The following is a 14,061-nucleotide window of genomic DNA, read 5'->3' as shown; positions in this document are numbered from 1 at the left end:
CCTTTTCCTGTTACCCAGACTTCCCTTGAGGTGGGGGTCTGACTGTATTAGTTTATTAAGTATTTCCCGTTCTCTGCCTTTCCTACCATCTTGACCTTGGGCACCGAGCCTCTGCCCTCTGGGAGCTCATGGTCTGGTGGGTGTGGGGCTGGGAGGATGGAGACGCTCACAGAAACAGGTGAGAAGTGTTATTATAGAGGCATCTTGGAGAAGCACCCAGTTCTGAAGGGTGTGTGTGGGGGCAGGAGTTTGGGAAGTCTTCCCATGGGGGGCATTGAGAGGTGACTTGAGGGGTGGGTGGATGGACACTTCTTGGGTAGGATTAAAGTCTGTGAAGGAACAGAGCTTGCTCAGAAATGGCAAGGAAGTCAGCGTGACAGACCAGGGACCGGGAGGAGAGAGGCGATGGGGACAAAGAATATAATAATGCCACAACCACCCTTGATTTATTTCCCTGTGTGAGTGTTTTAGCTGGTGCTTTCTCTGATCGGGACACATTGCTATGCTGAATAGATTTATATAATTCTTACACTGTGTTAAACGTTCCTCTCGTTTTTTCTTCTTCATTCGCTCACTGGATTTGGCCTTGCATGTCTAAAATGAAACACAGTGGGGGGAGATGGATAGCCAATTCATTGGTTGTCTCTCTCTCGTACCCATTTATGTTCAAACATGCGTTTTGTTGTTCTAAATAATACAGCATTCATAAAAGAGAACTGAGGAGTTTTTGTATAAATTACATGGAAGATAAAAAGGTAATTTCTAAACTTAATAAAAAAAATCAGTTATTTTCCTGAGCCTTATATTGGCAAAAATGGGAACTTGTAACTTACGTTAATTAAGTAAGATTAATTAACATGCGTAGGAAAGGTCAGCTGAAGTTATTGTATATTCTTACTGTCAGACGGCAGTTGAGAATTTGTCACCATCTGGAGTAAATTCATTTGCCCTCAAAATGCTCCCCAAAGGTTTGTACCCATGTCATTATATTCTATACTGTTGTCTTTTATTGTAACACACATTTATACATTTAAACTTCCTTGAACATTCTAAGCTTTTAGTATTTTTATGGATATGTAATAAATACTAGCTATGATGATGACGACAATGATGATGATGGTGAGGGAGCCTGGGACAGAGAAGGGAGCAGTGTCTGGGGGGCCGAGGGAGGGGGCTCCTGGGAGGCCAGACTTGCTTCTCCCAGGATGGAAGGAGCCTGGAGACTTGCCGCTGCTTCTGAGGGACAGGAAAATGGCACATTAATTCGGTGCGTCAGTCCACCCCAGGCAGCGGGGAGTTTCTCATCTTTGTCCCAACGATGCTTCCACGGTGGGCTCAGAGCAAACGGAGCTCATGAAACTTCTACCCCTAAAGGAAGAGGCGGCCTTTTCACTCAAGGGAAGTCGCAGTGCGTGAACATAATGTGATACAGAGAGCCTGCTTCACACTAATGAGTGAGAAATGAAATAAGAGCAGCCACAGAAAGGAATGTTCCCTCCTAAAAGAGCAGACGAATCATTAGCCATTTGAAGTAAATAATTATCTGGCCGTCACCGACCCCCTACGCCCCCTAGCGTCTGTCACTAACATTACAGTAATTACACTGAAGGTTTTTTGTTTTTTGTTTTTGAAACATCATGGCTTCACCAAACAGCACAAGACAGAATGAAAATAGTAAGAGAACTATTATCAGTTTATAGATAACTGTGTATATGTACGATAATTCAAATGTATCGTACCGCTTAAATTCAGGTTGAAAAAGGCAATGTCACTGCTTTGTATTTCTGTGATGGGTTGATCATTTGTGTTTCTGTATTACAGTTTGCCCAGCCTCTGGTTTTTCAGTCTTCTGTAAGCCCCAGTGACCGTATATTTGTGTTAGAAGACAGTACTTAAGAACCAGCCGACCTCTGTTTTTAATCTTCCTTCTTAGGGGCAACCAGGACCTCCAGGGCCCCAGGGTCCTATTGGACCTCTGGGACCTCCGGGACCCATTGGGATTCCAGGAGAGAAAGGGATGAGAGGGGACAGTGGCCCTCCTGGAGCAGCAGGTGATAAAGGAGACAAGGTAAACCTCTTCTTAAGGGGGAGATGCCTACTGACCTCACGCACCAGCACTACTATGCCAATTTTAAAGATAATCACAAGTAGTACCTACTTGCACCTTATAATAGATTAAATCTAAAATCCTCTTCCGTAATCAGTCCTCCTTCCCTAACCCCTTTCCAGAGGAGCATGTCTTTCCAGGTCTTTTCGATGCACTTAAGTGTATGATTGTGCCCAAGGGGAGTTGTACTGTTTCATGGTTTCTTAAAAATCCTAAATATTATATGTATCATGCTGGGCCTTTTTCTTCCTTCCTTCCTTCCTTCCTTCCTTCCTTCCTTCCTCTCATTCTTTCTTTGGTTCTTTCTTTCATCCTTTCTTTGTTTTTTTTTTCTTTCTTTCTTTGATTCTTCCTTCCATCCTTCCTTCCTACCTCCCTCAAGCATGTGGCTTAAAGATCATTCCATATCAATTTGTGTAGACTGAACTTTTTCCTCTAAAAATTCTGTATAATATGCCATAGAGTGAATAAAACTATAGCTTCTTCCTTGCTGATGAGTATTTGAGACCCTATCCTAACTTCGTGTAGAGAAGTGTGAGAAAACAATCTTATACATTATGCTTAAGAATTTACTTCTCTGGGATAGATAGATTCTAAGAAGTTGAATTTCCAGCTTACAGGGTGTTGAACATATTCTTTGAATTGATACTGCCACGTTGGCTTTCTTAGTGCCAAAAAAAAAAAAAAAAAAAAAAAAAAAATTCAGAAGGTTGATTCTTAAATGTTGGCATTTAAGCTCATGTAAAAATAGGTAACAATGACCGATAAGGGTTTTTTTTTTTAATACAAGCATTAATTATTTATGTTTTCAAGTATATCAACTTGCTATTCTAATAAGTTAGTAACTTTTATAACTTTGTTTTGTTGTCTGGAACTTTAGGGTCCAACTGGTGTTCCTGGATTTCCAGGTTTGGATGGTATACCTGTAAGTATCCCTAAATTTTCCCCACTCTTTTTAAAGAAGGGAGAAATGCTCCTCAAAACCTATATATATATTCTTTATTTTCTCATCTCAGTGAATAAAAGACTGCTTGCATTTCAATGTTATAGAATAACTCCAATATTGAGACACTTTCCTCAAATACGCAAAGTTTTCAAATAGGTTAGAGAAAAACATTGCAAAATATGAGCTAGATATACCTGTCAGGTATGATGTTCTGGAAACTGATGTATACTCATAATGGAAGTTTTCACTGGCTGGTAAGTCCTTACTTTGGAAGTGGCTTTAAGATTCTCATTTCTAATACGAAAACCAAATGAAAGAAGGAAGAGGTATTTGGGGGGCTTTCCTATTCATTCATCTTTCTAAGGATTTAAACAAAGGTTTCCTCCAGAATCTCTCGGAATACTCCAAACTGAATGTGTTTAAATTGGAGGTGCGTTGAAATGTATTTGTTGATTTTCGCCATGTTATGTAGCACTTGCGGATGGGAAGGAAGTTTCACAAAGCAAGCGTGGCGGTCAGCATTGCCATAATGTGGGTACCCATATTGCATAAGCTCTGTGTTAAGAGTATTCTTGCAAAGAAAAATGCTTCACTTATCATTTCGTTTCCTCTAGGGGCACCCAGGGCCTCCCGGATCCAGAGGCAAACCTGGCCTGAACGGCTACAATGGCTCAAGAGGTGATCCAGGGTTTCCAGGAGAAAGAGGAGCTCCTGGCCCCAAAGGCCCCCCCGTAAGGCACCCATAGCTCATCCTAATGGGACTCTTAAGTGAAAAGCACTCCCATGGCAACAGGGTCCATGTGTTCAGGAAACGGGGTTAATACAATTGTGCCGGAGCAGGGTGGCTGGAGGATGAGGACAGAGAGGAGGCAGGACCTAGAACACTTGGGTCTTATACACTGAGGACGGAGGCTGGGTTTTTTTTCAATCCATATGAAAGCTGTGGAGGGTTTTGAGGAAGGAACTGAGATGACCCTGTTGTGTTCCATGAAGATGCTCCTGGCTGCTGTAATAGGAGTCGGGGAGGCCAGTTAGCAAAGCTTATGTTGTTGATCATTCGGGGTTCCCTGCAGACTCGTAAACCCCTCTAGGTATTTCAAACAGAAAGGGATTTAACGTGGGGAATTTGGCACTGTTTTAATGGTCGGAGGAGTGCAACTCAGGGGCCACCATGGGACTGCTGATGTTAATTAACACTTAGCTGAGATAGTCAGAACTCAGGAGGATGCTCCGGCACCATCACCGCAGCCTCTCCTCCCCACGTTGGGACCCCCTCAAACACGCAAGTTTCTGCCTGTCTGCTTGGCATTGTCTACAGTACCAGAAACAGGGTGTCTTCCACACTCTGCCCTCCAAGTCTCCTCAGTGCCTCTCCTAGGTGGAACCTAATTCACAGCCAGCCGCAGAGAGGTCTGGGAAATGGTAGTTTTTCACTTTCTAGTCCCCGTAATGCGGTAGCTACATGGAAGGGGATTGGAATGGATGTCCAGAGACAGTTGACAGTATCTACCACCTGAGAACACTTTACTGCGCTTAGGAACTTATTTCTTCAAAATTATAGACTTTTATTTAAACATAACTTCACCAAGAAGTACCATTTCCTCTACCTTTCACATTCCCTTTTTCTTTTTCTTGTTCTCATGTAAAGATTGGAAATGATCTGACCTTTCGAAACTGATTTTCTGTGACTATTTCCCAGCCCTTCCACTTCCCTCATTAAATATAATTTCTCAAGTTTCCCTCTAAAAAATTTTCTCATCTTCCCCATCGGAGTCATCCTGTTTTCCCACGAGTTTTCCTTTTGCTCCAGACCCTAGTGGAATTGATCAGAACACAGAACTCAAAACGAATTTCCGCACTCCCGTCTTTCTTGGGCTGTCAAGTAGAACAACGACTGGCTCTCAGTGTTCAGCTCCTGATCTACATTTTGTTTCCAAACGCAGCCAGGCTCAGGTGCAGTCCTATAAGTCCATGTTTCCTAGAGCTTCCGCGTGGGTCACACCTCCTTCTACTGTGTGTCTATCCACATTCAAGAGAACAGCGTGGAGCACGGACCACAGGACTGACGTTTGCCATAATGGTCTCTTGACAAAGCAGCTCTCTTTTCTTTTAAGCACATGGGGGCAGCCCTCACTGCGCACTGTAGTGGGAGACCGCAACAATAATCTTGTAAGCCGAAGACACACAGAGCAAGCTTAATGCACAACGGAAGAAATAGCACCCCTCCATGTCCTTTAAAATTTGCTGTTAAAGCCTTAAAAATGACTATTTTTAGTTACAAGTATGTAGTGAAACTTAAAAACAACTGTGTTTAGTACCTTGTAACTTAAAACATTAGACTCATTGAGAATTAAAGTGATGGCTCTTTGTAAAATCTTACCAAATGTAGTTTGAACAGTGCTGGCATTCTTGCCGCATAACTTATAATGAGAAGTGTGTTTTCTATGCTTTGGTGAATCATCATATTCTTTTCTAAGTTTGGATGAGCTTCCAGTGTTGTGAAATATTTCTTAGAGTTTCTCTACAAATATCCTTTTGTCTGTGTCAGTCCCCTGGCTCATCTTCATCCTTTTTGTCACAGCCACTTCCAAGTTTGTCTTCACTAGTTCTGGCTCCAGTGACAGCAGTGTCCCCGCTCAGTCATTTCTTCTGTTGCTCCCTTTATGTTCTGTTTGAGTGTCCCTTCCTACGTTACCGTATTTTATTTCTTCATTTCATTTACATCTTTGTTGGCTAATTCCCTCTTTCAGTGATTTGTTCTTATGACATGTCATTGGGTTTATAACCATGAAATAAGGGTTAGCACAACTATACACTTGGCTGTGTGTGTGTGTGTGTGTGTGTGTGTGCAAAGTACATCTGTGCAGGGACCAGTTGAAGGCTTTGAAAGGAGTAATGTGATCAGTCAGTGATCATGATCCGCATCCCTTCCTTACAAGGGATGTGTGGCCCCATGAGATAGCAGTGAAGTTTGTACCCTATGCAGCCACTCAGTTAATGCGCAGTGGCAACTGACATTTGAGCCTTTAGTTGGAGGACTGGCGCTATTTAACTAAACTGTGGGACTGAAATCCATGCACATGGGAACTGTGCGAAGCAAGGGCTGGCCATGTAGGCGATCTGATGTCTCAAGGAAGCTGTTGCTGGGCCTTGCAGTTCACATGTCCCATGGTAGCCACGTCAGGCACTCTTCTAAGAGAGATTGACTTTGACATCTGCATGTCCTTTGTAGGAACTTGATACATGAAAATGGTTAAATATTTTTATGTGGCAACCCAGTTAAGATATGTTAATATGTCAAGTGGGAAAAATTAGAGGAAGAAAGGATATACTGAGGTATTTCATTCACTTAAAAAGAAACCTAAATAAATTTGCTGCTACATACAAAAAACTTACAAAAGGAACATGCTGATTTTTAAAGGATAGTCTTATGAAGGATGCACAGGCCCTGTTTAAATACAAATAGTGAAATGGCTAACTCCATTTTTAAACAACTGTTTCTACAGCGTATTATTAATTGATAACTGCAAAATTATCTACTTGTAAGAATAATACATATATATTATGTTGTGAAGGAAAATGCAATTTTTTTGCTAAATAATGCATAACTATGAACATATTAGTATATAATATATTATTTATTATATATAACCTACAGGGGTGTATCTCATATACTTATAAATATATTAGTAGATACTCTGTTGTTAGAAATTTCTTTATATATTGTAACTGAATTTTGAATAACTCTATATGAGAGCCTCAGGGTGATAATGATAATGCAGAGAATAAACCTATCTCCACCAGTGAAACATGACCATCATGGTAATTTTATTGGTGAGTAATATTTCACATAGAAAATAAAATGCTGAAATAGTAATATGCTTTTCCTGTCTCGTAAGTGGATATTTTATTTTCAGGGCCTTCCTGGGGCAAGTGGAGAAAAAGGAAATTCTGTGTTCATTTTCCGTGCCATTAAAGGTATTCAGGTGAGCATCATGGTCATGGCGGGTGTAAGGTAATTTTTTCCCAACATAGGTAAACCCACGTAGGAAACAGATGGACTGAGGATTCCTTCAAAAGGTCCCTGAGCACACTGGTTTTTGTCATCACCCTGACCCTCTGGGGGGGGGGGGGGGGGCGCTGTACTGGTGTTAACATTACGGAACCTCGCAACTGTTTCTGCAGACTTGCAATGATACACTTATTTCAGGGTTTCTCAACCTTAGCTCTGTTGACATTGGGGCCAGCGAGTCATTTACCGGAGGGCTGACCTGTGAATTGCAGGATGTTAAACAGTGTCTCCGCCCACTACCCGCTAGACGCCAGTAGCAACCCCCACCCACACAATATCTCCAGACGTTACCAAACGTCCCCTGGGGGGTGAGGGGGATTCTTTCTCCAGTTGAGAAGCACCTTTTTATTTGTAATTAAAATGTAATATGAATACTTGCATCCCAGTATAATAGAAGTCATCACTATTGAATTTGTAAATTCTGGAAACTTTATAGCACCGTCCTTGGTAAATTAAGTGCTCTCGTGTTTCTAGCAGAGAATGATATGCAAACATTTAGAAAGACGCCTTTGAAAGACACCTCATCTCTGTAATACGAGTATCCGTGGTTAAACAGAAAGGTAATAAGTCAAGAGGAGAGCTACGGTACATTTTCAAGATGTGGTCATTTGTCGTCGGGTAGAATATTCTATAACAATTAGATAAGACTCGTTCCAGATCAATTCTACTAGATAGACCCTGATTTCCATGCCAGCTGGAGTGGGCACACCTGAGTGGCGGTCCCTTTGGTGAGCTCACAGTACTTATTTGTGGCTACTATGCCTGTTTATACTTGTTAAACAGTAAAAACTAGGCTTTTATTTATGGCTTTAATGATATATTAATAAACAGCATCAAAAGTAGGGCCATTCTAGGAATGAGCAAGGTGTACTAGAAAGAGTGACATGACCCTTACCTACTACTGTGACTTTAGCCCCTTAACCTCTCTGAGCCTTCTTTTCCTTCTTTATAAAAGAAAATTAAAAGAATATCTGTCCTGTCTTCTCAGTGCTGATGATCTGTTATAATAATTTATATTACAGTGTATTATAAACTAATTTGCTGTACAACATTAGTTATGGGGAGTGTTTTTTGTAATTGTTCAAGAGAGAACAGGTGAAGTAGAAGGGAAGATAGATGTAGAGAACCCATCATTTTACGGGGAAACAGAGTATTAAAAACCTTGGAGAAACCATGGTCTTGAGAGTCTATCTCCACTTCACACACATTTGGATGGTTATTATTAAAAAGTGGAAAAAAAAAGTGTTGGCAATTCTGTGGAGAAATTGGAACCCTTGTGCATTGCTGGTGAGAGTGTGTATGGTGTAGCTGCTATGGAAGAAGATATGGCAATTCTTCAAAAAATTAAACATATAATTAATCTATAATCCAGCAATTCCACTTCTGGTATATGTCCAAAAGAAATGAAGGCAGAGACGCCAAAGACAGGTATCTGTATACCCCAGTTCATAGCAGCACTAGTCACAACAGCCAAAAGGTGGAAGCAACCCGAGTGTCCGCCAAGGTGTGCGGGGCTGAGCAGAAAGCAGTTTATACACGCAATGGAATTTTACTTGGTCCTTCAAGAGAAGGGAATTCTGGCACGTGGTACGACATGGCTGAACCCTAAGGTCATGGTGCTAAGTGAAATTAGCCAGTCACAGAAGGGCAAAGGATGTGACTCCATTTACATGAGGGTTCTAGAGTACTCAGATTCATAAAGACAGAGAGGTGAATGGTGTTTGCCAGGGGCTGGGGGAGGGGAATGGGGAGTTAGTTCTTAAGGGGTGCAGTTTACCTTGGGGGAGATGGGAAAGCTCTGGAGATGGATGATGGTGATGTTGTACAAGAGTGTGAATGCACTGAATGCCTCAGAACTGTACACTTAAAAATAGTGAAGCAATCTTCTACCTAGTGCATATTTTATAATATGTCATATTTTACGTTTTAGAAAGAGAGCCTGTATTCAAGAGAATGTTTACCCTTTGACCCTTTCAAGTAGGTGGAGCCTCAGGGCAGAGTCACAGCAGTAGGTCTGCAGAGAGTCAGCTGGGAGAGTTCCCACACAACCCCCTCTACACCTACATCCAGGATGACAAACGGAGCAGGCTGTCTATGAAGGGAGGCAGGGTCTGGCAAGTGTAGGCCCGAGACAATTAAACTGTGATGAAACGGGACCATTGGGTTGAGGATTTAGAATACTGTAAACTGAAAGATGAAATCTCGCCTAGATTCCACGTGCTCACGACTTTAGCATCTTCCTCTGTTTCAGCTGATGAGAAATGGGGTCTCCAAGTCCCCTCCCCCAGAGCTCTCCGCAGTTGTCTCTTCAACACTGGAAGATTGGACAGACTGCACACTAGTCTACACAATCCCCATGTGTGTTCCTACTCTCACATTGCGTGCGTTTTAGGAAATGGTGCTGGTCTTCTAAAGCAATGTGTCATTATTGCAGGGTGACAGAGGGGACCCAGGACCTCCGGGCTTACCGGTAAGTCTGAACAGGCATGCACTTCCGCTTGATCCCAAATCGCCTACTGTCCCCCCTGGTCTGTATCCCAGCAGGAGCAGTACAGCCTTTGTAGGGTCCACCCTGTGCAAAATGAAAGCGTAGGTCCCTTGTTCAAAATTAACAGCATTAAGCTGGTGACAGCAGAGCATTATTAAGTCAAGCAGGAAAGTCAATATGGCTGCAGGGGTCACATGACCACGAGGCCCTGCGGGAATCTCAGCACGCCTCTGGGGACCTTCCTCTTCCGTCTCCTAGGGGTCCTTTGGTGGTGTGCAGGGACGCACAGTCACTTCATATGTAGGAAGAGAAGTCTGCCTGGAAACTAATACACAGGATGGGAAAAGTAGGTTTACAGTTGTTTGCATGGAAACGTAATACACTAACTGATTAATAAATAATAATAGGAGAATAACCTCTGTGCTTCCCGTACTCACAACTGTAAACTACCCTTTCCTTCACCCTGCATGTCAAGCAGAAATGATTTTGCCTGCTGAATCCGTCCTTGTGTATTATACTTAATATTTTGCCCCAGTTTCCTCTCCCTGAAATGTGTAACTCAGTGACTAGATTAGTCTTTCTAATTTATTGATGTTTACAAGATTAAAACTCCGATCACTTTTGCCTCCCCGTGGTTAGTCTATAATTTTGCTTGGTAACTTCTGGTCATAGACAAGTTGGCTTCCTTACTCCTCCTGAAGCTCAATTCTACCTAATCAATGAGATACCTTGATGTCACTGTTAAATATGCATTAATCCTGCTGGCAAGAGCAATTTCACTGCACACTGACAAATCCTTTGACCTGGGCAGGGTCAGTAGCAGAACAGAGAGCCTCCCTCCACAGCTGTGACCTGTCCTTGCGAACCTGTGTATAATTACACCACAACTTAGATGTCACAGAAAATCGTTCATGGCTGAACCATCTTGGTCTTGAACTGGGGGCAGCACTTCTATTCACATCGTTCTGATCATCAGGGCATGCTTAAAAATATATTAAAGAGTAGGAGTACATTCATATTTTCATATTAATTAATGCAATTAATATTACTATTTAAGAAGCGTCCTGTTGAATAACACAGTTATAACACATATGGAATTTAAGAGTAGCTAGTGACCAGTTTCTTTGTTTTCTACTGTCGCTATTACAAAACCTATTTGTGAGTCAGTCAATTGATCTCTGGTGCTTGATGTAAACTAAACGTGGGCGTCTGTCACACCTGCCAGGGTGCTCTGGCCACGTGTGTAGTGCTGGGCCGACAGCCGTGGCAGAGCTGCTGTGAGGCTGCTCCCGGGGGCAGCTATGCCAGGACTGTGATTTCTTTGGATATTTATATCCAGCTGGCATTACATGCAGCTCTTGCTGTGAACACTGATTATGGTTTTGGGTAACAAATGCACTGAATTGTCTTATGTTTAGGGACCAAGAGGTGCTAGAGGACCGGCAGGCCCCATGGGGTACCCAGGAGAGCCGGGGTTACCGGTAAGTACATGTCCCTCTAAAAACCCAGGTCTAACATTTAAATAAAGCAAGAAAAGCAAAATTTACATCTTGGGTCAGGCATAGGTGGGTTCTCTGAGAGAGCGTCACCTGAGTCCATCATGGGCGTTTTAAAATTAAAGGTTTCCTGAAGAGGAACCTGGGACAACCAACAAAGACACATTCTGGTTTCTGTGCCTGATATGTTATTTGTGTGTGTGTGTGTGTGTTTTTTGCCGTTGATTTAGGGACCTCTGGGCCGTCCTGGGAGTCCAGGCATGAAGGTAGGCAGCCGTGGGTAAAATACACAAATCCAGCCCAGGTACCGTGAGGTAATGACCACTGATGTTTGTCGCGATGATGTTTGCCCTCTCACTAGACTTCCCAAAGTATTTGATGAAATAAATTTCAAGCAAGAGCTGAACCAGAAATCTTGCATATAATTATTTCTTTAATATCCAAAAGCAGTTAGATTAACTTAATTCTTTTTTTCCAGGGTAATCCTGGCGTGGGAGTAAAGGGGCAGATGGGAGACCCGGTAAGAATCCTCTTTTGCTTGGAGGGTCAAGTGTTAAAATGTATATGCTGCCGGGGTCACGAGGCAGTTCATTATCTATCGCTGCCTGGTTTTATGGCTGAGAATATCTTCTCTGCTGAATTATTATGGTACCATTACGCTTGACTGTAAAATGACAGTTCTGACAAACTTAAACACTAAATTCAAGTTAATTTATATGATGCCCTTCATCCTAGCCAAAAAAGATTGAACATTTTTGATAATATATCTGGAGTAGCAGTTTTGTTTAATTCCTTGTTTATCTTAACTTTATAATTTCATCAACATCCCAAATTGCCCACATTAATAAAAACATATATTACTGGAACCAAAGCATTTAGCAACACACAGTCCCTGCTCCGTCCCTCTCTCACATCGACAGTCCCTGCCACTGAAGCGCGAACCTTAGCAGGGACCAGTCAAAAGTGTTTCAGAATGGCTGCCCCTCCTGAAAACATCTGAATGTGTAACAGCTGGTGAATGGCCCTTTCAACAACCGTGGGCAAATAGTTCAAAAACTGTGGCATCTCCTCTGCCAGGCTAGCGCTGGTTCTGGGTGTGGGGACTTAGCAAGACAGACCCCTTCCCCTCTCTCCTGGAATCCCAGTGTGGTTGGGTAAGTTACGGCACAGCCGTCGAACAGAATGACACATTGCCAGAAATATATTGGAAGACTTCCTGATGGGGGAAGGACCCATGATATAAGGTTGAGCAGAAAGTACAAGTTACAAAAGTATCAGCTTGCTTCTGTAAAAACTACAATGACAAAGAAGTGTGTATCCAATACACGCTTGGAGTAGGATTTCTCACTGCTGATGGTACTGATATTTCGTTGCTGTGAGGGACTGTGCTGTGCGATGTGGGGTGTTCAGCAGCACCCCTGGGTGCCAGTAGCATCCCTTCCCCCGCCACTGTGAGAACCCAAAATGCAACAAGGTCTTGCCAGAGGTCCTTGGGGGAGGGGAGGTTCACTTGCCTCTCCCCACCACCTTGAGAACCACGAACTTAGAGAAAATATACTAACACAGAATTTTTCAAACTTGGGAAGTCGTGGATGCCTGGGAATATGTTTGTCAAATATGTTTGAGAAACGCCACCTTGCGGAGTGAGGCAAGGGTAGCCCGTTCCGTGACCTCAGCACCAGCTAATCAGAAGCACTCAGGTCACAAAACAAGGTGCAAATATCTGGCAATGAGGTGGCCATTCACATGATCCAAGATAGGCTAATTTAATTCTTTTGGGTTTTCAGATGAATAAATGCGTAAGTTTAAAGTTTTTATGCAGAGCTCTCAGGTGTTCAAGAACCTGTTTGTCCACCCCATTTTAAATAAATAGCTATATTGTGTATATTAAATTATGTTTATATAGTTTCTATACTATCATTATGATTATGTATTTTAAATTGTGTTAAACATATCATTTGATCACACATACATGCATGCACATGTATTTGTGCACATGCATGCATGTTTAACATGTACTCATGTGTGTGTGTAAGTGTACACATACACATAACACACACACACCACAAAGAACTATACCAAAGTTTTGGTGGAGATTATCTCCGGATGGTAGGATTGTGGAGCACATCTAGTTTTTAAATTTATTTTTAACAATAAGTGTCTATTACTTATATAAAACAATAAATATTCAAAATTATATCATTTATCTGCCATGATTTTAATTTTAAATCCATTGCACATGTAATTATAAGCATTACAGTACAATATATGTATGGAAGTTTTCCTTGTTTTAAGTTTTATTTCAAAATAAAGGTAATATGAAATTCCTATTATCCTGATTTCTTTTAAAGGGCGAGGTTGGCCAACAAGGTTCTCCTGGGCCTACCCTACTGGTACAGCCACCTGATTACAGTCTCTATAAAGGAGAAAAGGTAATTCCCAGTCTCTGTGTTGCTTTGGTGAAGTACAATACAGCAGTGAGAGCCGATGTTGCCTGAACACGTCCCTGAGCCAGCCACGCACTGAGCACCTACACGTATCACTGCGTTCATCCCAAAGCAACCTTAACACGTTGCTACTATTATTAGTCCCACTGTGCAGAGTTCAGAATGAGGCTTGAAAAGGTTACCATTGTTTTCAGGTTTACGCAGACCTAGCTTGATCTGTGAAAATGTGACCTGTCCTTCAGCATGTGGTGCCTGTTAATATTATCTTTGACAGGTGGGCTGAAAAGACCCCTGGAAGTCCAGCTGTCCTTTAGATGTTCCCTCTGGGCTTGGTTTGATAATTGAAAGGGGAACTGTTGCCTAGAACTGATGCATAGAACGTAACTAACTCTTGGCAAAGATCAACTCCACGGTCAGCCTCTAGAGCTGGCGTCAGGGATGCCACATGCAGGTTCTGTGGACGGTTTGCAGTCACTGGATTAAATTTCACCGATTTGCTCAAAAT

At 42.2% G+C, this 14,061-nt stretch overlaps 1 protein-coding gene across 1 annotated transcript in view; it reads left to right on the top strand.

The window, feature by feature from the left end:
* The window catches only part of COL4A4 (collagen type IV alpha 4 chain), a 105,932-nt gene that overhangs the window by 32,381 nt on the left and 59,490 nt on the right, over nucleotides 1–14,061 (top strand). The window contains exons 5-13 of the mRNA XM_090284782.1: nucleotides 1,934–2,068; nucleotides 2,988–3,032; nucleotides 3,668–3,784; nucleotides 6,971–7,039; nucleotides 9,560–9,595; nucleotides 11,032–11,094; nucleotides 11,340–11,375; nucleotides 11,588–11,629; nucleotides 13,461–13,541. Of these exons, the coding sequence (XP_090140908.1) occupies nucleotides 1,934–2,068; nucleotides 2,988–3,032; nucleotides 3,668–3,784; nucleotides 6,971–7,039; nucleotides 9,560–9,595; nucleotides 11,032–11,094; nucleotides 11,340–11,375; nucleotides 11,588–11,629; nucleotides 13,461–13,541 (624 nt within the window). The remainder of the gene's footprint in view (nucleotides 1–1,933; nucleotides 2,069–2,987; nucleotides 3,033–3,667; nucleotides 3,785–6,970; nucleotides 7,040–9,559; nucleotides 9,596–11,031; nucleotides 11,095–11,339; nucleotides 11,376–11,587; nucleotides 11,630–13,460; nucleotides 13,542–14,061) is intronic.

Source organism: Furipterus horrens, unplaced genomic scaffold (genome assembly GCF_987537825.1).
Source record: "Furipterus horrens unplaced genomic scaffold, mFurHor1.1.pri manual_scaffold_1, whole genome shotgun sequence".
Taxonomy (NCBI): domain Eukaryota; kingdom Metazoa; phylum Chordata; class Mammalia; order Chiroptera; family Furipteridae; genus Furipterus; species Furipterus horrens.
Note: the sequence above shows the minus strand (reverse complement) of the source record. Positions and strands in the feature narration are given on the sequence as shown.